This window comes from Platichthys flesus, chromosome 24, assembly GCF_949316205.1.
Source record: "Platichthys flesus chromosome 24, fPlaFle2.1, whole genome shotgun sequence".
Classification (NCBI taxonomy): domain Eukaryota; kingdom Metazoa; phylum Chordata; class Actinopteri; order Pleuronectiformes; family Pleuronectidae; genus Platichthys; species Platichthys flesus.
Genome location: NC_084968.1, coordinates 10787338 through 10811653, shown reverse-complemented (window position 1 = coordinate 10811653; position 24316 = coordinate 10787338). Strand labels below are relative to the sequence as shown.

The 24316-nt window shown below is 45.4% G+C and overlaps 1 protein-coding gene across 4 annotated transcripts in view; it reads right to left on the bottom strand.

Moving 5' to 3' along the window:
* The window catches only part of arap2 (ArfGAP with RhoGAP domain, ankyrin repeat and PH domain 2), a 96348-nt gene that overhangs the window by 60274 nt on the left and 11758 nt on the right, over positions 1 to 24316 (bottom strand). For all 4 annotated transcript variants that reach the window (XM_062384253.1, XM_062384255.1, XM_062384254.1 and 1 more), the window contains exons 8-9: positions 16040 to 16160; positions 8059 to 8252 (exon numbers count right to left, since the gene is read on the bottom strand). In XM_062384253.1, coding sequence (XP_062240237.1) covers positions 8059 to 8252; positions 16040 to 16160 — 315 coding nt within the window. The remainder of the gene's footprint in view (positions 1 to 8058; positions 8253 to 16039; positions 16161 to 24316) is intronic.

Genomic DNA, 24316 nt, shown 5'->3' with positions numbered 1-24316 from the left:
CGGTAGCTTTTGTGTTCATTTTGCTAACCATACAGATAAACACAAAGATGAAGAAATAAGGTAATAATAATCACTTTGATTTGTTAAGCGCCTTTCAAAGTAACCAAGGCCATTTTACAGAGTTAGGGGGGCGAGAACAAGAACGGATAATAAACATTAAAATGCTAGTTCAGGATAAAAGAAACGCCACTAGTCATAAGAAGAAGAAGAATTTTCAGATAGCTGTAAGCTCTAGATTGTCTCTCAAGCTCAGTTATTTACGGAGATGTCTTGGAAAATTATGTTTTTCCTGATCCCAATGAATCAACCATGACCTTTGACCAATCGCCTCTTAGACTCATCTGGAGATAATACATGTTAAATGCTTTTATCGATTTATCATTTCAAAACAAAAACAATTAGTCATTGTTTCACTCCCAAACTTTTTTACTTTCTTTGTGCAAAAGGAATCTCCATCTATTCAAAACACCACAAATGTTTCCCCGAAGCCCCCTTCAAATGTTAGGGGCCATCTCGAGCCCTTTCTGGCCAAATGAGAATCCTCCCTAATAAGCAGGGATCAACAGGTCACCTCATTAGAGTCAGAAGCCGTTCCTCACGCGGGGCTTGAATGTCATTTGGCCAAATAAAAACCAACAAACACTAAAGAACATCCGACATCGCCACAGGGACGTGCTCAGTGTCCGTCGCTCCTGTGGACTGGGTTGCTCTGGATTTTTTTTTTAGGCGATGGAGCCGCATATAGAGTCGGACCTGCAAGAGAGGTCCGCTGGAAATAGCTTGTGACAGACCAATAACACACTCGGTGGTCGTCGGCTTCTTCACCCGTCTCACAGATGACGCACAGACCTGGTCAGTGTGTGGCGCCCATGAGTGTGTTAAAGAGACGACTGGCGAGAGACAGAGAGGGATAGAGAGAGAGGGATAGAGTGTTAGAGAGAGAGAGAGAGGGATAGAGAGTAAGAGAGAGGGATAGAGAGTAGAGAGAGAGAGAGGGAGAGGGAGAGAGTGTGTGACGCCCATGTGTGTGTTAAAGAGAAGACTGCAGAGACAGAAGAGAGAGGGATAGAGAGAGAGGGATAGAGAGAGAGAGAGTCAGAGAGTCAGAGAGTCAGAGAGAAAGAGAGTGAGTGTGTGTGTGTGTGTGTGTGAGGCATGAATTGGGATAAAGTGTAATTAGTCCACAAAGAATGGGAGTCATTGCACAGACTTAATAGGGATAGCAGCACACACCGGTGTGTGTGTGTGTGTGTGTGTGTGTGTGTGTGTGAATCAGCAAAGCTCTGCACAGGGGGCAAAGGTCCACCTGGAGAATCCAAACCAAGACGAGCATTCAGCCTCCATTTTTTTATCTTTTTCGAAGGCCCGTTTCAGAAATTGGGGTTAGATGCCGAGGCAACGTTTTCATGAGCTCCACACCCCTCCCTCCCTCCCTCCCCCGCCTCACCCTCTACACTCACAGCAGTTTTAGGCCATTTCTGCAGCCCGCAGCTCTATCTTTTTAGACATTACAATACCGAAAAAGACACACTTTATTCCATTACTGAGGCGCGGAGACAAGGGCCAAAAAAAAATGCATGAGTCAAAAAGATGGGGGAGAGGAAGACCGCAGGAGCTCAAAGGAAGGGGAACGAGGGAGAAAGTATGAGTGAGAGGAGGTCTTGGTAATCCTCCCTGAGAGTGGGTGAGACGGGTGAGGGGTCAGCTGAGCAGTTTAGAGAAAGGGAGTGTGTGTGTGTGTGTTTGTGTGAGCCAGAATAAAACTGGATCTGTGCCAGTGCTCAGTGAATCACAAAACACAGTCTTAGCGACGAGCGCTAAACGCCACCGCGCCGTGCCAGCTATGCACCAACTGTTCAATACCAGCAGAACAATTTGCAGTAATTACACAAACAAAGAGAAGATAATGAATCTACGCCATCTTAACTGATGAGACACTTTTTTTTGGGGGGGGGGATGCATGGTCAGTGCAAAGAAACGAGGGCCGGAGCCTTCAGCTAATTGGAAACAAACTTCTCGGGAGCGTCCAGATTTTGCAGATTACTACACGAGGAGGAGGAAGTCACTTCAACTTCTCCAAACCAGAGGGACTCAATTGCGAGCCGTCAAAATCCTAATTTGACCATCATTAGCCCCAATTAGACTAACTCGGAGTGCGGTGGAAAAACGAAACGATTCTCATTCCTGCACAGTGACACCGAGGCGGAGTGAGCGGAATAGAAATATGCAACCAGTGATTCTGTGAAGCGTTATGAGCAATTAAGACACTGAGCGAGGAGGAAGAGGAGGCTGGCAGCAGAGATATAAAGATAGAGGAGAAGAGGAAGAGGATGCGGGCGAGACAATTGGATTGACCAAGGCCGAGGCTTAATTGAGCTAAAAAGTTTTCAACGCGAGGGCTGTCACCTCTCCGTCCTATCAAGTCCAACTTTCTACCCTCGTGGCTCTTTTAAGTTCTACCGAGGTTTTGAAGACACGTGACGGCTTAATGAGAGCGGCTCCATCGCGGCTCGCCCTCGCCGACCCCTCGGTTGGGCCAAAAGATCTCGAGGCAACACGTGACGTTAATCCAGACACGGAGGAGGACAAATGGTTTACATGTAAAAAACAGGGGGGGGAAGATGTACGGAGGAGGATGAGGAAAGCGCCGGGCGCCGCACACGCGATGCATGAGCACACCCGCCTGTCGGAAACGCGGCGTGTGTGTGCCTGCACCGAGAGGGCAAAGCAGTCACCTATACCTAATGACCCTCATCCCTCTCAGGCAGCCAATTAGAGCGCCGGGTGTTAGCGGCCGTCCAGCCCTCAGCACTCGTTACCCGCCCAATATGTGCCGTGGCCTCCTGCCCTCTCCAATTAATTCACCAAGGATGGCGGGAAGGAAGGAATGGGGAAACGGCGTTGGGAGGTAAAAATAACTCGGCCAATTACAACAGCCGAGGGTTAGGTGGCAATAATGGCACTTACGGGGGGGGGGAAAGGGGAGAGGGCTCTCAGGCGGGATTCTGTTTTTATTTTTGGGCTCTTGGCTCCTTTTTGCCCACAAACCACAAAACATAAATAAAGCATCTCAAAGAACTTCAAGACAACACACTGAATTCCTACAAAAAAATTATAAAGAGATAAAAGAATTTCCTCTCACAACTGAAATAAATAACCTTAACCTGGTAAGTGGTCAGCGAAGGAGTGTTCAGGCGTCCAATTATAATTTTCCATTCAACGCTTCCCCACCTCTTGTTGAGTCACTCACTCCAGAGTGCCGAGTTGGTGCTAGAAGGAGCACGGACCAGCCGAGGCGGCCTCTGCCTCTGTAACCACGACTCGGCGTCCACTCAACCACTTAAGCTGCTCTAAAAGCATGCAGGTTAGGACCGTCTCTCACAGGGGGGGGTAGGGGAGAGACGGTTTGAAAAGAGCAGACACTCAGAAGCAGACAAAAGACTTTTGATTATCGTGAACGTCAGGCAGCCAGACGGAGAGGCCAAGGTGAGTGAGGCCCTGCGGACAATGAGCGTGGACTAGAGAGACGCAGGGAAACACACAAATAAATATCGTGGAGGCAACGGAGAGACACAGCATGAGGCGAGCGATGAATGCACCAGTGGTGAAGCTGAGCAGAAATCTATTTACGCTCAATTTAATATTTTTTTAGAGATGAAAATACACGTCCTGAAAGAATATCTAAAAAAATCATGGCCTGAATCAAAGAGAGGTCCTGAAGAAGCAGCCAGCAGCCGGTGGAAGTCACTTCATTGGTCCGTCAGTCACATGCGTTCAAAAATGTTTCATAAAGCTTTACTGTGCATGTGGAGCACGGCTGTAAAGGCTTTATGAGCCCGACTGCTGCTCCACTGTGAGCTGGGTTGGTAAAGAGCAGAGCAGCAGAACCAACCTGGACCTCCTCTGATAAATACCATCTAATATAAAAGAGGAATTCATTAATATTTTACACAATTTGTCTTTTAGATGCATTCGTGTTGATCACTTTTCTCATGATTATAGTTTTTACAAAGATGTTTCTAATGCAAAGATGTAAAATGACATTCCTTTGTTATGAAGTGGACTTTATAATGAATCATTTCTAATTTTATGAATATAAACATGAGCCACTATATCGGTACCAGATGTTTTTTAAATCCCTAATATCGCCATCAACTTGCTAACAGGCCTGGGACGCCGTTAATTGTTACAAAGAAGATCTGGACAGGAGCAAAGGAGACGGAGATTCAATTAAAGCAGAGATTAAATTAAATCCTCAGTCTCGCTGTTGGTGTAAAAAAGAATACCTTTTCCGCCCGAGGAGGCCGGACTGTGTGTGCAACCAGCCAATCGGGTGCCAGGATTTATCTGTGCGGCGCTTTACATAGGAGACGACAGCAGGAAGTATGATCGACCAACAAGCAATCAATCAGCCGCCGCAGCGAAGGCAGAGCAGATAACACCTGTGATGCACGAGATGATAAGACGTGCAACAAGTCGCTCTGGTTGTCAGGATCTGCCTATGCAGGAGGGGGGGAGGGGGGGGGGGGGGGCGGGGTGTGACACCCTTTGTGCACCGTCGGACTTTCTTTACCTTAGTGTTTAAATGACCTCAAACACAGCACCCCTCCCCTTTGGGTTTCTATCTCTTCCTCTCCTCTTTGTTTTTCCTCCCCCCCCCCCCCCCCACTCCCGTTTGCCATCTGTCTGTCGTCGCCGCTGCATCGATGCCGGGGATTTAGCCTCGTACACTGAAATAATACAATTAATTAGTTCCCTCTCCCTGCGATTCCCTCCGTTCGTTCCTCTCGCCTTGTCTCAGATCGGGGAAGTGGAAATGTGCTGACACGCGGCGGTAAACCAAAAGAGAATTCCAACAGAGATGTTTGTTCACCTTAATGAAGAAAATAATGAAAGGCAAACAACAAAACTACGGGAGCGAGCGAAACGAGATGACAGCCGAGGAGGGATGGAAATGAGTTGGATGCGCCCGGCATTATCAAATATGCACACCAGTACGTGCGGGGGGAGGGGGTGCACTGCTCGAGACAAGTAGTGGAAATAGTATCGGTGCTATTGTGGATCTTTCAATCTCAGACACGTTGCTACTGGGACACAGGTGGAGTCTCTGGACATGAGAGGGGACAATCGGAGTGTCTGGACCTCCATTAAACAAAGAATTAACTCTTAGTTATGACAGGTAGTGTAAGAATAACCCAAGGGAGGCTCTTTAAAGACATTTTGGGCCATTGGGTCATTTGACAAATATTACATTTTAAGTATAAGACGCCACAACCAAGTATTTTAATAGTTTAGCAGTAAATCAAAGGGTTATACTGGAATACTACTGATATGAGAGTATCCATCTTCGTCCGAATGACGTTAAAACCCCACATATTGACAATTTTTTTAGGAACTTAAACAAGTGTGTTCATTAGAGTCATTATGCCACTGAACAGCTTCAGTGGTTTAGAGGTAATGGAAATTAAAGCCACATTTCAGGGAAGTGTTTTTAGGGTCAGATGCAGTGCCGTCGATATTTGGTGGAAGAGAAGCGGAGGATTTAAAACCCACAAGCTCCTTCAGACCACATCCAGAAATGCAGGAAGGGGGGGGGGGGGTCAATTAAAAATTCAGGGGGTTCCAGTCACACCAATATGCTTCCCACCAAATACAGCTCATTATAATGGAATAAATACCTTAAACCTTGAAAAACACAAATACGATACAACTTCATTAAAAGTCCAAAAAGTTGCTGAATAGATATCCGATGAAATCACTTGGTACGGTCGGACAAAAAAATATGTTTTGGGAATACATGAAAAGTGTTGTGCAAATTTAAACAGGAGGGGATAAATATGCTAATGTAGAAATCGATTACAAAAACATAGGATTTATTTTATTCCAAGAACAAACTGTTTTTTTCTTTTTTTTCTCTCGTGCCGTAATGTATTCACTCATTAAATTAAATTAAAAGATTCAGTGCTGAGGCGTTGAAATAAATGAAAAATGCACAAAGTGTGAGGAGCACTGGTAAATATGTTTGGTTCCGACAATATTTTTGACCTTGACAAACTGAAGTCGCCGCATCTGTCGTCCCTGAATAGAACGAATTTCTCTTTTCTCTCTTGAACACCGATTGTCTTTTTCCCCTCGCTGGCTTTTCAAAGTATTTGCAAAAATATGTGAACGGGCCGAGGATTCTCACATATTCACAACAAGGTGACACACGTCTGCTACTGACAGCTCATTGTCAGTCGGCTGAAACTGCATTTGCACAAGGACGACTGTGGGTTTCAGCTCAGATCCACAAAACGAGAATGAATCAGTCTAGTTTCAGTCTCATGTGAAGTCTCTGGGACCTTTTTTACCTTTAAACACTGACATGGAATCAGTTAATTCTCTACTGGCAACTGGTAAACATTTGCCAGTTTCCTTTTTGTTCTCTAAAAAGGAAACAAAACTAGTTTGTGAGGCCATTGTGACCTTTGACCCCTAAAATCCATCAGTTACTAGTGAGTCAAGAGAACATTTGTGCCAAAATTGAAAGGTTTCCCCTCGAGGTCTTTCTCAGACAATGCGATCAAGGCGATAAACGGTTTTTCGAAGTCACAGTGACCTTAACCTCCAGATTCCAATAATTCTCAAGTCCAAGTGAACATCCGGCCACTGTACAACAACACAACCATCAATAGTTGTCCTATACACAAGTGTATATATACAGATATTCATATTTAAGCTGTGTGAGTATCAGGAGGAAACACACACAATCCGGGCAACACTCCCTTTTCTCCCTCTCACTTCCAATCTCCGTCTTTGCAGTTTTTCCCAGGTATTGTAATAACTGCCGAGGTGTCAATCAAAAGGAATTAGTGAACACAAAGAGGAGACTCTACTTTTGGAAAAACAATAAAAAATAATTACATTACCGCCTTTGCTATTACAACCCATCTCCGGCATAGAAAAAGAAACCCTTCCCTTTAATATACCTACACTTCAAAAAGCCATCATCCTGTCACTCATGTCTGTCATGTGAGGATGGATGTTATGGCTCCAGATAGCTTGAAATTAAATGGAGATGCTCAAAGTTATCTCGGCACAATGAGACACATTTAAACTGGAAAACCAAGGCAGAGAGTTACTGCAGCACAACAACAGTAAAAGTCGTGAGCACATTTGCTGGATGAGATATCGAAGACTCCTGGTTCACAACCATTGAAGGCAATTATTATTCTCCACCACATATTTGCTGTAAAGAGACGGGAGAAACAAAAAACTAAACGCCTGTTAGCTTCGGGTTAGGCTCAATCGGGTTCAGACAGAAAAAGTTATATTCAACACCGATATTCTTTTTCTCCATCCTGTCCACTGCTGCAGCTCCTCTTTTCAGCCTCTGTCTGAAACAGCTAGCTTCAGCTCCTGTCTCTTTAAGGCCCCCACCTCCGTAGGAAGCCCAGTCTGCTGTGATTGACCAGCCGGTCCACTCTGTTGTGATTGGTCAACCACTTACAGATCTTGTAGGGAAACTTCTTACCTGGCTTTGTTAGGGGGCGTGTCAGACTAGCTGTTTGGCATGTGCATTATGCAAATGTAGGGTATTGTGATGTCGCAATGATGAATTTAAAGACCTTTTACATATAAAAACTATACTGTGCACTAGAGGGAAGTAAAAGAGCCAAATCTATCCTTCAAATGTTGCAGTGAAGAAGTTGAACTATTATCGAGTATTGCAGACTCACTAAATATTCATTAACATGCTACTTCCAACATGTTCTGTACCTTTATGTGGGCGCTTGCACATATGGTTTATAAAGTTGCATGAATAAGTTGGTAACCATCTGGTTTCACCGACTGAAAACGGAGAATATTGTCAGTCGGTAAACCCCTGATGCTTTTTCACACAGCTACACCTATATTTACTTTTTCGCATTACGCATTCACGAACATCTCCGTCTCTTTCATGAACCCCTCCGTCGCCGCCTCATCTCGCTTCAAATACCACTGTGATTATTATCTCCCCCGTTTCAAACAGGAAGCTGTCATCCTGCGGAGAGGAAGTCCCAGCGGTGTTGGAGGTACCTGTTCTGTTTTGCAGAGCCTGACTTTACTCCCCGCCAGGGACACCAGCACTCTGCCTTTGTAACCGCGGAGCTCCAGCAGGCCTCGCTTGTTTGTGGAGGAGGGGTGGAGGAGGCTGTCGGGGGGCCTATGGGAGCCGGAGGCGGGGGGTTGCGTGGCCGACTGAAGAGTTTCCATCCACTCCTGGCGCTCCCCTGTGGACACGGGAATGAGGGAAGAAAATGAAGAGAGGTAGACGGTGAATGTGGTGTATGAGTGTGAGTGAAGGCAGGAGGGAAAGAAATCAGCCTTTTGTTAAAGTGGATGACTAGAAGAGGAGAGTGTAACTTTACAGCTCAACAACCAACAGGAGGCATCATCTAATGTTGGCAGGCGCGATGCTGTGTCAGATTCCATGTTAAACAGGCTACATTTTGTTATAACATTTTATTGTAACACTGATTTCGTCAGATTTTTCATTTAGAAAGTTGTAGAATATAAAAACAAACAAAAATGGCCAATGTATTTCCTACAGACTTAATTGAGATTGTTGCAAATGGGTCTTAATGCACCTGGTGACATACATGATCCCCAACAGGTGAATTATTACAAATAAATCCCCAAGGTAAAAGCTCTGCACCCTCAGCAACTAATTAGCCCTCAAGGACACACGGAAAAAGAAACAGCATTATGCATGTATTACAGTTCTAGTCCACTATGATTATTTTGATTAAAAGAAAAGATCAAACTGATATTTGGTCCTACAGCTAGAACTAATATTCATTTCAATATGGATTATTCTCTGTGTTTTTTGTCTTTATAGTAAATAACGCCAATATCCAAACACTGGAGTTAAGACCTGTTAATGCTTCAACCAATGAACAGTTCAAAAAACAATATGCAAGAGTTTCTTATCAATAGATGAAGAAAAGCTAGTTTTTGCAAAACATTTTTTTTTTTTTATCGATATTGAAATGTTTTTTATCTAGTACATGGACAAATCTTTGCAGCCATTGCATATAAACAGCATTGCCACTACAGAACAATGTAAAAATTGAAAGTTTGATGAGATTTACTATAGTTGCAGATCCTCAATTATCCTCTAACCAGCACTTTGCATATGTCTTCAAAGTCCTTGTGCACCAGGTTCACCGCCCAGTTAAACGGCTCCAGTGTGGTGCAAGGCATCAAATTCCAAACTGGGTTTTACAATGTTTTCAACAATGTTCACTCAAAAAAGACATCTCACACATCTACAGATAGAACCAGTCAAATGGACAAAAAAAAAAAAAAAGGGGGGAGAAGAATCAGCTCGTGCTGTAAAGCCCCAGTCCCTCTCCGCCCAAGACATCGTGCTATCAAAGCCGGCAAAGTGGAAACACAAGAGATACCAAAAGATTGTAAACACACACAGACACACACACAGACACACATCACAGGTCCACAGCAGCAGCCTCTGTGCTAACTGTTCAATATGAAACGGAAAGAACATCAAACAAGGCTGTGCATCAGCTGGGATGGACCTGATCTGAGAAAAGGCAGAAAGGCAGCAGTTCTTTTCTTACTTTTACAAAAACAAAATCAAGTTTCTGGAGAAAGTACATCAATTCAAAACCCTGGGCCGCTATCGACTCATCATCCAAAAGCAATTGTCTGACAGGGTGACAGACACTGTTGTGAAAAACACGACATGACAACGTGACGCTCTGAGAACAGCACTGAACTGGGCGTGTGGTCAGACGGGGGGGGGGGGCAACGCACCCGCCGCTTCCAGGAAGTGTATTTCGGGATGAGCTGTGAAGAGGAGGGCGGATGTTTCTGAACGATCTACAAACACGGGACCTCGTGTCACCGCTTCCAAATGGATCTGATATCCTATTTACTTTGTGTGATCACTCCTCTGTTTCCTTCTTGTATCAATCGCTTTACCTAATCCAGTTTGTGCTGTTTACAAGACTATATTTGGGGACATATTTAATATTATTAAACAGTTGCTCCAGTAATTTTTAAAGCAACAGTTTATCGCTCCGGCTGCTCAAGTATTAAGAACAGAATATCTTTGTGTTGTGCAGCAGGAAACTTCAAAGATTCTGTTCACTTCACAGTATGATCTCTGAAGTAAAGGTGGTGGTGGGGGGGGGATAAAGGACAGGTGTTTTCTGACCACAGGTGCTTGTTAATTGGAGGCTTGTGGTGCCGCTTCTATAGCGTTGGCGTCATCGCTCGGTTCGGCTCTGTCTGGACCGAGCGCTGTAATAATCCTCGGGTCTGTGTGGCTCACGGCCGACTCTCCTGCTCTTCTCTTTATTGTTCTTTCAAACAAAAAATTGATTTTCTTTGGGTTCAGACGCGTTTTGAGCCGGTCATTTCAGGGGGGAGAAGACTCCTCAGAGTAGAGTGACAGGTCTTCTCTCTGACGTGTCAATCACTTTCCATCCACCGTCAACCTGACAATGTTATCAAATTGACCTTAATCAACCTCCTGACTGCCCCCCCCCCCCAGCAGCCTCTCGCTGGCCTCGCCTGCAGACATGTCCACCATCATCTCTACTCCTGAGACAAACGTTCCTGTCTCAGTGCGTCCTGCACCTACACACAACGCCCGCCCGTCCCAAAAGCTCCCAAATACCATGGTCCCAATCTGAGGCCCTGGTCCAGCTACCCCCCCCCCCCCGGTCCAAATTCTTATGAATTCACAAAGAGCTTGCATGAATAATGAATCCCCTCCTCAATTATTGACTGCTCTTTACATCACTGGGCTTCACTGTTCCGTTCCCAGCCTGCTTTCTGAGTTCCATTACCTGTCCAGCGCTCACTTATTTGCCTGTTCATTTATTCAGGGCCTCCTTCCTCTCTCTCCCTCTCCCTCCCATCTGAGCGAGCGGAGGGGAAGGCTGGAGCGAGGGAGGAGGCGGGAGGACCGGGAGAAACTTGAGACAAAGAGAGGAGACTTATAAAGTGCTTGGCATGTGGGCATCTGACTCATGTGCCTGTGTAAACATCCAGCGAGCTTGCCAAAATTATTTTCCGTGCAGCGTTCAAACGCGCGAACACGTCCTCACCTCTGCCGGCGGATAAAAAGAATATCTATCCTCATCCACATCTCGCTTGTTAACGGTTATATGTACAGCCATGCATTTGAACGACCATTCCACTCTACATGAAGAGAGATGAGGCGAGGGGGGGGGGGGGGGGGGGGGGGGGCGAGATGAGGGCCGGGTCCACTCCGCGACCAGGAGAGATCCTAGAAGCCGCCCACGCAGTCTCCATCAACAGGAATAAAAAGTGAAATGATGAGGCAGAGCCGAGGGATCAAGGCCGTTTGCTCTGTTTTCCCTTTTCGTTTCCATCGTCTCATGCCAACACACAAGCGGAACATGGAGTAAAATGTTTACATTGCCCTTCAATATTTAATCTACATGTGTTTGTCGTGTCATTTTTGCCATAATGCCGACAGTGTTGGCAGGGATAACAGGATCAGACGGTTATCGCAGATATGAGCACTTGTATTTACAGTGTGTGAGTGCATTTAGAAAGTATCCTGACAGCTTTACCTTTAAATATCAGATTATGATGCAGCTTTATGCTTTATTAAATAAATTGTCCATCAATAAAAAGGAAAAGCTGAAATATCACATTGATATAAGAATTCACATCATTTGCTATGACACCTGATTTCTTGATTCTCACTGAGATGTTTCTACAACCTTGGTTCACACCGGCTGAGCTCCATAGATCCTGCAACCCTCCACAGACGGGGACTTTACGGCAGCAGTGTCCAGACAGAAGTCTCACCTCAGTGACTGACACATGGAAAGCACCTTGACGACTCCCAGACCGAGAACCATGACTCTCTGGTCTGATAAAAAAAAGATTGGTCATCATTCTAAGTGTCATGTCTGCAGGGAGCCGGTATCGCTCACCACCTGTCCATTACCGTCCCCACAGCTTTACCCTGTGGACTGTTTCAGGATCAGGGGAAGGCAGACTGGTCAGGGTTAAAGCTGAATGGAGCAAAGTCCTGAAATACCAGTGGGGAAAACCTGATCCAGTGTGGTAAGGACTGTAGACTGGTTCTCCATCCATCAGGACAATCAGCCCAAGGACAAAGTCAAGACAATGCAGGAGTGGCTTAGGGACAAATCTGTGAATGTCCCTAAGGTGCACGGCCAGAGCCCAACAAACATCTCTGGAGAGACTGGACAGTGGGAAACTTTGTCACCCAAGAGGAAAACAGGCTGTAATCACTGCCAGAGGTGTTCATCCACATTGTCATATAAATTAAACAATGAAATTATTATTTGGTTGTAAAATGTGTTGCAAAAAGTGACCGACTGCAGGTAAATAAGCAAAACAGCTTGTTTTGCTGCCCCCAGGTGGCCAAAACAAGCCATTAATGCATATTTAAACAAGACCTACATCGCGCCAAAAACGGGAAACGATGCCAAGTGAAATGTGTGCTGCAGTTTATACAACTTTCCTCCCACTCTGTGTCCTCCTGACTTTATATTTTTGTCAGCGTTTTCATTCTGGCCTGTTCCCAACCATTTTGTTTTCCCTTCCTTACCGCTCCTTTCCTCCAAATCTGTTTCCTGTCATCTCAAACAAACCCGACATGTGTTCCGAGCGGGCTTTCGGAAAAAGCGAGTGCAAAACCGTCAGAATACAAATGATCAACACCCCCCCCCCCACACCCCTCCCACACACACACACAAACACACACAGAGACAATAAATCTCATCTTCTCTCTCGTCGCGTGTTTATCTGCATCCCTCACCTCACCAACACTCCCTCTCCTTGTCCTGACCATTTTCAATCACTCTCCTCCTGCCAAACTCCTCCTGCCTCTCGCTTTCTTCTCCCCCCCGTCCTCAGCCACTCCTCACCGCATCCCTTCCTTCTTCCATCTCTCCTCTCCCTTTCTCGAGCTGACAGTACCTGAGGGAAGAGTCCACCTGCGGACCGAGTGGAGAATCGGCCGACAGCTGTGTGCACACTCTCTCCGGTGGCCTTCAATTATTCACTCACTTCTCCCTCCTCTGCCCCCCCCCCCCCTCTCCATCTTCACTCTGCCCTTTTCATCTCTCCCTGCCATCTCTCTGCCTCTCTACCTCTCGGTTGCTTTTCCACACCGAGCTCGCGTGTCTGCCCGTCTCGCTCCGTCATTCCCGTTCTTCCCTCGCCTTAATCCCCTTCTTCCCGTGTGGCTCCTGTCCCCCCCCCCCCCCCCCCCGCCTCGACAAACCTCCCCGGACGCCCTTTACCGCTCTCCCACTCTCCTGACCAGCCGACCCATCACAAACACCCACTGCTACTGCATCAGCCCTGCGGCTCCTTAACTCAACATCACTAACCTACTCCCTCTCCTCTCCCTGTCTCCTCATGTCTCCTTCTCTCTCATGTGTTTCCCCCCCAAGATTGATGACTCTCCGCCACGAGGCAAGTGGGCCTGTTTAAAGATGCATGAGGTGATGAGGCCGACTTTTCTCCTCCTTTCTATCTCTCCTCTCCTCCCGTTCCCGGGCCACCTTCATTCTGACGGCGGCAGCCACCTCCAAGAAGAGAGGCTCCCCGCCGATCCCGGGCGGTCAGAGGCCACCGCCAAATCAGACGGTCCACCCGGTACCTTGTCAAGATGGCTGAGCGTGACGTGTGGCGATCAAGGAGCGGACAGAGTGATGAATGACACCGCTGAGGATCCGCGACTCACAAATGGACCGAGACAAAGAAAAAAGGACGAATCAGGCGGTCGTCGATACGATGCTGCACTGAATCATGGGGGATCAGGGGGAAGGTTAAAGCGCTGTTGATAAATGAAGAAAAGTTTGAATGGTTGCTGGCTATAATTACTTTTTTATGAAGTAGACGTGATCAAACATCCCTTTCAGCAGGATAAACTAAATTAATAAAGAGATGCAGATATTCATTTTGAAACTAGAGGAATATTTGGTTAAGAAAAATATTATTTTACCGACACTGTTTCTGGGGCACGGCTGATTACTCGCACCTTCCTTTGTGTTTCCAATTGTTACGAATAACTGCAGCATTCCGATACATAATTTAGACCGCAGGCTTCTTCATTACATTAATTACACATGAAAGCCATTGAACAGCAAAATCAAAGGGCTTCTGATCTTTATACTGTGTTTACACCGGGCTTCCTTGTAGGAGGAGCTCCGGCTCCTGACCAAGAAACAATCAAACATTTATATATAAATCTATTGTATTTGTCTGCTTATAATATTGCACCAATAAGCATTTTAAGACCTGCCTCCAGGACATTGAATTACAGAGGATTACATCACAAGTCGGTTAATAAGCTTTAGCAACAGAGAGACGTCCAACCGAGCACTGACGACTACACGAGCAGCTGATTTATCGAGAGCGATAAGCTGACGTTCGATGTGATGCAAAGGCCAAATATCGATGATTCTATTCCGAGCGCGGCAGATGTCAATATCTCAATAACTCCCATTGAGGTCTCAATGATCCGGTCGAAAGAAGATCTTCGAGTTCAATCTATTCTCAGATATTCACACAATGAGCCAAAGGCACAATAATCATGCAAAACTCAATTTTCCTCCAATGTCACTTCTTCACATGACTCAAAGGGGCGGCCAGTAGCTGACCCCGGAAAATGACCCTCGCTTAGTAAATGAGCAGTTTGATCTCAGCCGCCTAATAGGCTGCCATCAAGCAGGCAGGAGGTAAGGAGTTGAGAGCATCGGCCTTTCCCCTCTCATTAAGGCCGACACAGGCCGAGCTCCTCGCTGGAAGACGATGAGCAAAGACAACTCTCGCTCCGTTTCGTCTGACGGAGGGATGAGGAGAGGAAGGAGGAAGGAGACTAAAGGACAGGTCCTTAGGGAGCTGAGATTTTGTTCATTTGTTCTGACCTTTAAGATTAATTTGATAACCCGAGTTCAAGCAGGGACATAACATCATTAAACTATCTAGGACATGTGTGCCGCCATTTCTTTGTCACCATTTCGGGCCAGAGTCTGTGCAGTAGTGATGGTGATGTTGCGCCGCAGTAACGACTTGTTATCCCTTTATTATAGCATCTAAAGTGGAGGTGAGGACATTACTGTAGCCAACCACCAGGGGGCGGTCAAGATTATTTGGCTCCATGTCAGAAAATATAAAAAAACTGATAAAACATATATCAATCCTAGGTTTGTCTGTGTTAAGTACAAAGCTTGAGTCAGGGTGGTTATAACCTAGCTTAGCATAAAGAGTAAAGAGTAATCAGCAGCAATGTTGAAAGTTAAAAACCAAACAACAAGCGTGAATTGTAAATGTAAATTGACAGATTGTGGTATTAGCTTTCAACTTTAGACAGTGCTAGTCTTCCTTCATGTTTAAGCTAGGCTAAACGTGTAGCTCAACAATACTTATTGCACAACATTAGTTATAATAAGACATACATACACAACACACAAAAATATTCATTATCCAGCAGTAGATTTGGATTTTCGATAACTTTCAGCAAGTCAATCATTTCAATAAGTCAGAGATTAAAGTTTGATATTAATATTTTTTTGGAAAGAAAGCCAGTAAATGAAAGGCTTGTCATCTCCTGCTACACCTCCACACTTATAACTAATTAATGAGATTGACTTATTTTCTTAAAATACTGTATTTTGTAATTATAAAGAGATAGTAGTTTGAGAAAAGTTGTATATAGACCAATTAAACTGACGTCCTTCTTACGGGGAAAGTAGCAGGGAAAGAGAAAACCGTGTGAAGAAAGAGACACAAGAAAGAGGTGAGTAAAGATGATTACCAGAGAGGCATTTAGAGAGAGAGAGAGAGAGAGAGAGAATTAAGAAAGAGAGAGACAAACAGAGAGAGGCGGGGGAACGAGAGAAGAGAAAAACAAGGCCAGACAGGGATTCAGAGAGTGAGAGCGACTGAGGCAGATTGACAAGCAGAGAAAGTAGCTGATAGATGACTGAAAAAGAGAGGACAGGAAATAACAGAAAGGATGCACTGGGTGTACCTTCTCTCTCCGCCCTGAACGTGAAGGTCCGAAGGGCGGTGACGACCTCAAACTTGTTGTCGCCCAGTCCTCGGATCTGTCTGATGGCACTGGCCAGGATCATCCCTTTGGAGTACATCTCCTGAAAACAGACAAACACACGAGGATAGATCAGAGCACGGCAAACACAGATTCGTGCTAATAATGTTATTGAATTGTTGCTTATTCCCATTGTCTGCATCTGTAGAGCCGCAATTACCGTTTCCCAGCAAACGGCTTGCGTCAATAGTCGTGTAATTCGGAGTTGTGTCACCGTCGGCTATACGATCGCTTTCAATTTGAAACGCCGCTGACACACATCCTCAGACGAGAGCCATAACCCGTCAATATTGCATCAGATTCACCCGCAGAAATAGCTTCCCTGTTCCCTTTCAAACAATAACTCTGACGAACGGCTCAGAGCTCCTTTGGACAAAAGAAGCATTTGAATCCAGAAACTGCTGCAGGAACACAAACAGCAAACAAACACCCACTTGTATTGATACATAAATGTAAGCTAGAATTCTAATCAGATCATCATTGAGTCCAAATGAATCGTCTTCTCTATGGGTGTTCATCACAAGAACATGAGGTCCCAGTGACTCATCAGATTATCCTCAAGTCAAAGTGAATGTGAACTACATTTCAAGATATTTCCTCACGGTGTTGTGTTGTATTCACACAACCAAAAACATGTGTGGTAAAATCCAAGTGACCTCTACCTTTGATCAACAAATTCTTCCAAAGTAAGTCGAAGTAAAGATTTGTAAAAAATTTGCAGAGGCTCACTAAAGAAGTTTTTTGAGATATCCTATTCACCAGGCAAAAATGTGGTGGGTGATGTCACAGCGAACTTGACCTTTGACCCCCAAGCACTAATTAGTCCAATTGAATGTTTGTACCAAACTGGAGGAAATTCCTGAGTCATTCTTGAGATTCTGTGTTCACAAAAAAAGAAAGGATGGACTGACGACCCGAAAAAAATGACCCTAGCCTCGGACTGTCACAGACGCAGAGAGGCATGGAAACTAAAGAAGTGTGGGTGAAGGGAAAAGCTCAAAATATAGAACCAATATGATGGAGCCCATCCAAAGAACAACACATTACACCGTCACTTGGGGCGTCATCACAAAACAAATCTACGAGCCGATAAAAACAAACTTCTCAAATGTTTAAAAAGAGACGTGTACACTGTAGTGGGGATTTGGGTAACGCACAGGAAGTGTTTGTTGGGTTGAGTGGGAATTTTCTGTTTGTGTGTGTGTGTGTGTGTGTGTGTATCGTCTCATCACCCCCATGTTTTCCCCCAGCAGCCCGAGCGGAGGCATCCAAATAAGGAGGATGTTGCACTGGAGGCTTCATGACCCTCTTTACTGTCTCCCCTGACAATGGCAATTAAAGTACTGGGTCATTGTCAATGTGGAGAGAGAGAGAGAGAGAGAAAGAGAGAAAGGGCAAAAGAAGACAAATCAAACCTCAACATTATCACTCCTGAAAGAGGCCGGGAGAGAACGGAGCTGCCATCGGATCAGTATTCAAAACATGACGTGGCAAATCTAACAGAGAGAGAGAGAGACGCCTTTAAAAGCAGTTGGAGGAAGCCAAGAACATCGGAGATTATAATGCTCTCGCAGCAGAGGGACTGGGGACAGACCATTATGGCTCTGCAGAGACTTGAGAATCACTGGGTTATACTAAAGAAAAGAGAGAGGAGGGGAAGAAAGTATTCAACGGTTACATTTTACTTTTTAGTTTGGCCCATGAACTATTCACTAACATGGAGGAGGTAGGATTTGTGAGCTGTGGTGCAGCACAGCCACCGACATTGTGATCGAGACTCTTTGGTTGTCCATCTTCATGTGGTTCATCGTATCGCCAAAGTCCAAGCGTGTGACGTAGACAAAGGAAGGATGAATGGAGAGAGGAGAAGAAGAAGGGAAAAAAAAGACGAGTGAACTTCTGACTCCTCTCTCGCCTTTGTTAATTAAGCTTGTGACCTTGCCCTCCGCAAAAGCTCATTTCTAGAGACCATGCTGCCAAAAAATATGGCAGGCAGCACTGTCAGAGAGAGCAGGGGTGAAGGGGATGGATGGATGCATGGATGGACGGATGGATGGAGGGAGAGATGGAAGGAGGGAGAGAGCGTGAAATGACGAAAAAAAATGAAATTAGGTCTGTGTGAAAGGCCAAGGAGAGGGCAGAGAGAGAGAGAGGGGGGGGGGAGAAAGAGAGAGAGAGAGAATGGAAGCGGCGTGAAGAGATCCGGCACAAAAGGGAAAACGGATAAAGTCGAAGAGGAGGAGGAGGAGGAGGACAGAAGGGAAAAAAAGAAAAAGCATAAATCCAAATCCATAATGACGAGCAGAGAGAGAGAGATGCAGATGAGGGAGAGGAGGGAGGCGTGTGGGAAAGAGAGAGAGACATCGCGGAGGAATGGAGGCGCCTGAGAAGGGGTCAGGGAGGGGTCCTTCTCATATTAAAGCAGGATGTTAACAATGGCAAGAAGTGGCTCAACCTAATTACTGACAGGCAGCCGGGCGCATTTCTTCTCCCCAGGAGTTTCACAGTAATATCTCCCCCTCGTTCTCTCTCGCTAAATTTAGACGGAAGTTGAGGGAAGGTGAGGAGAGGAGAAACTAAATGTGTGTGTGTGTGTGTGTAGCATAGCGGCTGCGTGCTGATAATTACAACCCCAGTATGGGTTAACGGTAATTAATTGTTTTAAATTCTAGTTTTGGGGTCATGTTTTAATTGTGAGACGTGCATCTGTAAATACTCCTGACGGGCGGAGCGACGATGAAAGGAAGCGGTCAGCTTGGAGTCAGACACAACAACGTGCACTGCAGCAGCCGCCCACACACACACACACACACACACACACACACACACACACACACACACAAACACACAAACACACGCATGTTGTTTTTATAGACTTATCCCAAGAGGACAGACGGCAAAGGAGGCAATGAAGTCTAACTATCTCTCTTTCTCCAATAACAGACACACCTGACTCACCTCCCCCTGCCAAAGATCTCCTCCACACTCATTTCCTCCCGACTCCTCCTCCCACGCTCACTCCCACGTCCTCTCACTCTTAGCTGCTCCCGTATCGCCACCTCTCATTGTAACCTCCCAACGTTTGTCAGAAACCCAGGGTTGTTTTATTTTTTTTATTTTTTTTTTGGGGGGGGGGAGGCCCTATCCTGTGTGAATAACACAACGTCTCCATTCTTTCCGAAAAAGAACAAAACCAGTAAACTTCTTCAGGAAACAATTAAAGGCAGAGCGGTGCAGCTAAGGCGTACAGTGATGTGGGGGGGGGGGGGGGGGGGGAGGGAGTTCAGGTTCTGGCAGCTTCTCATGCAATCGGCTTTTCAATGGAGGCATGAGGACACCAGCTGGTCAAAGTTGGGTACTGCAGTTATCTGCCGCAAAATGCTTGTGAGCAGTAACGCAGCCGCTTCAGTGTCTGACTGGTGACTCATGGTAAACATTTAGAAGATGGTGCAGTTCAGAGAGAATACAAGTGTCAGGCCAAGTCAAAGTGAGTTACACAGGTTAGGGGTTAGTTAGTTGGTTAGTTAAGCCAGTTGCAAATCTTGCAGATGAATGGATTTTGACATTATTATTTCAAATTGGTGTTATTAGACCAATTAGTTCCATTGTAAAGGTCAAACACAATTATTATATCAAAAGTGTGTGTCCATGCAGAGCTTGTGTGTATATATATATATAACAGTTTCATTGTTATTCTATTGTTCTGGGATTGAATAATTGAGAGCGGTAGCGTTTCAGTGACACCTGTAGTTGCTGGTGGCAACAGCGAACAGGAATCCAGAAGCAGTTTCAAGAAAACGACTGATTCAGTAAAGAAATGAGACAAACTGCATCTGTGAGGACTGGATTTGAAGCTGCACACGAATAAGAGTGTGGTGATACCAGCGAGAGGAGGGAGGCAGCTGGAGGTGCGCAGCCCCAACGCCCGCAGCTCTCCCTCCAACAGCTCCTGACTGGAACCCTGCAATATTTTCAAAAATGATCCCCATGTCAGAAACTGCACAAAAAAATGGCCGCTGACTTGTTCTGTGGAAGCAGTTTTTTGATGAGTGATAGAGATGCTCACTCACAAGCACATTGCTGATCAGGATTGTGCATCATTTGCGGATATCACTGTTTTCCAGAAACACTGTCACATACTTCCAGCCTCAAATACTGCAAATACACAGAGAGTGCAATTATTCCACTTGTAATAGGCTCAGTCACCGTTGTAATATCCAATTTCACGATAGCTACACTTGTATTTCATAAAAATCGTTAAAATAGTAACTCTAACGGCAAGAGCAAGACCCTCATTATTAGACAGATCTCATTTAAAACTGCAACCGTTACATTTGTTTTCCATTATGAGGGAGAGCAACAAGCGGGAAACACCAAAATAAAACTTTGCCACCTAATTAAGTAGCTTTTACACACATGCATCTGATCAGGAGCAACGCTAACATTCATTTGAAGTCTTGATTTACGCCCTCACGATGATTCCAAGTCCGAATTTTCTCCTCCTGAAGGAAATATGTGTCTCTGCAGCTGCTGGATTTACAGCAATATTCAGCAGAAAGTCAGTAACTCAGTCCACCTGCTGTTTGTGTGAGTACAGCAGCACTCAGTGGTCTGCCGGGGCAGAGCTGATGAGAGCTGTCAGAGGGAATCTAACCGGGGAAGTGGCCAGGAGCAAAAACCAAACAATGAGCCGAGTGAAGCTGAAGCGCTCAGTAGATATGAGGCGAACTGTCCTGCTGAGGAATGTTATATTTTATATATTAAATGATGAGAAGATTTATGTTTGCCTTTTCATCATGTGTTATCTGAAGCTCTATATATTTAGTTCTATTTGTATTTTCTTATTATCTATAGCTATGAAATGTAGGGTTAAATGTAAAATGTCAAGCCTCTCTTACAGTTCTTTGTCATAAGGCTTTGATAACAACATCTTAGGAGTTAGTGTTGATTTATTCGTATGTATATTGACCGATATATATATATACATATATAGTTTTTACTAGCCAATATCTGCATCAGCCTGCAAAAATCCATATCTGTCTTGCTCCAATATTAATATTAGTACAGCTTTAAGGGGGTTAAGAGCTATTTAGTTTATTATATATATATATTCTTAAAAATCGCCTAATGATTAGACCTCATACATATTAAATGCCAGCAGGATATGAATATCTGGAAAAGTACCAGACCATGAGATAAAAGTAAGGACAATTCTAATACTAGTACATTCCAGTTCTAGTACATGCTCCAGATTTCTCCTGAAGGGAGCGCAGATCTGGTGATGGAATTGAAAGCAGGCATAAATAACAGGAACCAGATAGAAAAAAAAATAACACAGACACAGTTTTGGGTTGTTACAGAAAACGCCGGCGTCTGGGGAGGACACAGAAGGGAGTGAGCAGAGGGGCTTTCGGGCTTTGGCGAGAGAGAGAGAGCTTTGTGGCGTCAGATAGACACACAATCAGCCAGACTGACACACTCGCACTGATCCCCAATCCTAAAAAAAAACTCATCTCCCCTCTGGCCCCCATTCCAGCCTCCCCCCCCGGTCCTCTCATCCCTTCATCCCTCGCAGCCATCCTCCTCACTTCCTCCTCTCGCCGCCCTAAAGCCAGACTTTGGACAGTTTTTCCTCAAACACACACACACACACACACACACACACACACAGACACACAAACGACACCACAGCAGGAGCCTGGGGACGCCATCCCTGGTCCAAAGCGCCTGCCCCCCCCCCCCCCCCCCCCCCTGCAAGACTCAATCCCCACTTGTCAACGAAATCCGTCGAGAGGGGGTGTGAACGGCGGATTGGACGGAACGGCGGAGAGGGAGAAGTGAGATCGAGGATCTCGCTACTCTCCCACGCCACCGCCGGTGATGACATCACAGCGGCCAGAAACCTTCAAGCTGCGACGGTGATTAAGTGCGATTAGTTCTGTCTGGGGCTGACGGATCCCAGCGGATTTCGAACTGGAAGGGAAGGGAGGTTTCTTTTTTTTGGGGGGGGGGGGGGTGTTGTAAGTTTGAGAAAGGGATCAGGCATGGGAACGTTTTGACTCGGGAGGAGTTTTTTGTTTTCGTGTGTGCGAGTCGAGAAGAGACGATAAACATCATAAACCGATCGGACCGTGTTGATATATTTTACATTTAATAATAATAACATGCATGTCGGAACAGATTTTTTGGCCTAGAGCTTGAAATACATTCTTGGAAGCAATTTCCAAAAATGTTCTACTGAAGAAGCCAAAAGCAATTTGCGATTCCAGTCAGGCTTTTTGTTTGTGAAGCTGCTCCAATGATTTTTTCCGCCTCCATGTTAGTGGCTGGAACACAGTACACTTCAAATGAATTCTTCTCCAAAGCTTTCTGTCATTTAAAGTAGTTCTCATCCCACCGAAGTTTGTCCAAGCGTTCATTATTCTACTAAGTTTGGTCATAATTAGTTTTTATGATGCTGTAAAATGGGAGAAAAGCGTATTATCGATACCACGGCTTCATCACATCATCGCAAGATGGCGGTGTTTGGATCTGGTGTATTTTGGCCTCATTTCTTTAGAGTTGGAAGAAGATGAGACACATCATCCATCTTTATAAAGAGTCTATTGTTGAGATGGAATAAGAGGGCGATGCAGATGATGTCAGGCTGAATAATCTCAGTTTATAATAAAGCTAGTTCAAGACCAGTTTAGTGAGACTTAGATTAAACAGAGCCTGAGATGGTTCCAGTGCAACCAGACACTGGGCCCAGTCTCATTTTGCTCCAGTTGCACAGTGTTATAATCAATACGACTCCTCTGAGATCTGCCGTGTAGATTCTGAACCCGTGTGTCAACATGAAAAACACATGAAACAAAAGGTTATGTGGTGTGAGTAGCGTAGCAATTATAGCACACACACACACAGACACACAAACACACACACGTCTCTGCACTATTAAAACCCTCCAACTCGTATTTCAACTGCCAATGTAAAGCCGTGCCGACAGACTTCCTCGCAATCTTCCCGTCGCCCTGTGCTCACCCCGTGGAGGAGGCGCTGGGTGGCACACGGGGGGGGGGGGGGGGGTGATGAAGCCCTCTTGCTTTCCCGGAGTCACATTGGCAGGATGACTTTTAAAAAGTCTAAACAACAACCACTGTACACACACACACACACATACACACACAGTCACACACGCAAACTTTCATCTTTCCACAAAGTGTTGCGCCTCCTCATCCGACAGTCACAGGGACTGTAGAGTGCTGACTCGGTGGCCTCCCTGCCGATTCCCGCTCTGCCGGTGACGGCGCGTGTCGTGATAAACAAAGCAACAAATGCAATGGAAAGAGAAAACGATGGTGATTAGAGAGAGAGAGAGAGAGAGAAAGAGAGAAAGAGAGAGAGCATGGAGGGCTATAATTAGTAAGTGATTAACGAGCAGGCATCAGACAGGTCCCACATCATTGATTGTGATGTTGTGCGGTGCTGCTGCAGCGAAAATGAGCAGGCCCTGAAGGGGGGGGGGGGGGGCGCCGAGGTCACTGCTCACACACAAACACGCAGGGCGGGCGACAGAGCAGCCAACGGTCATTCGTGAGAACACAAAGGCAAAGCACATCATGTCCAGCGGGTTGTGGTTCGCTCGAGAATCGCTTCAAATCACTGAATACAACACTTTGAATTGTTTTTGTGGTTCTTCAAATAAAAGATCATGTGCTTAATGTTTTCGCCCGTTGTTTCTTAAAGAGGACAGTGGTGAAAGCTGCATCAACTTGCTGCCCTGAATCTTGTTTCCTAATCTGAAAAAGTTCTCAAATAAAGAACTGTAAAAGAAGACTAAGAGCCAGAGGGGGGTGCTAGCGATCAGATGTCGGAGGCTTGAGCATGTCCTCAGAATGAAGCAGAGCTGCGTGGAAAAGATCGCAAGAAGAGGGGACACCACCTGGAACCTTTTATGATCACAACATTTTGGCACTGCATATTAAAAACACACAATTTACATGATTCAAGTTTTTCAGGGTGCCAACTGTTGAGTGAGCGGATTGTGATTCAGAAGACGTGATTTGTCACCAGACAGATTTCAATTTACGTATTGATGAGTGAAGAAAAAGCTTATTTTCACATAAAGTGACGACTGCTCTCAAAACCAGTTTATGAATATGGGTGGTACTCTACCCCGATGATCCCTCCTTCTCCCTCCTCCCTCCCTCCTGATGA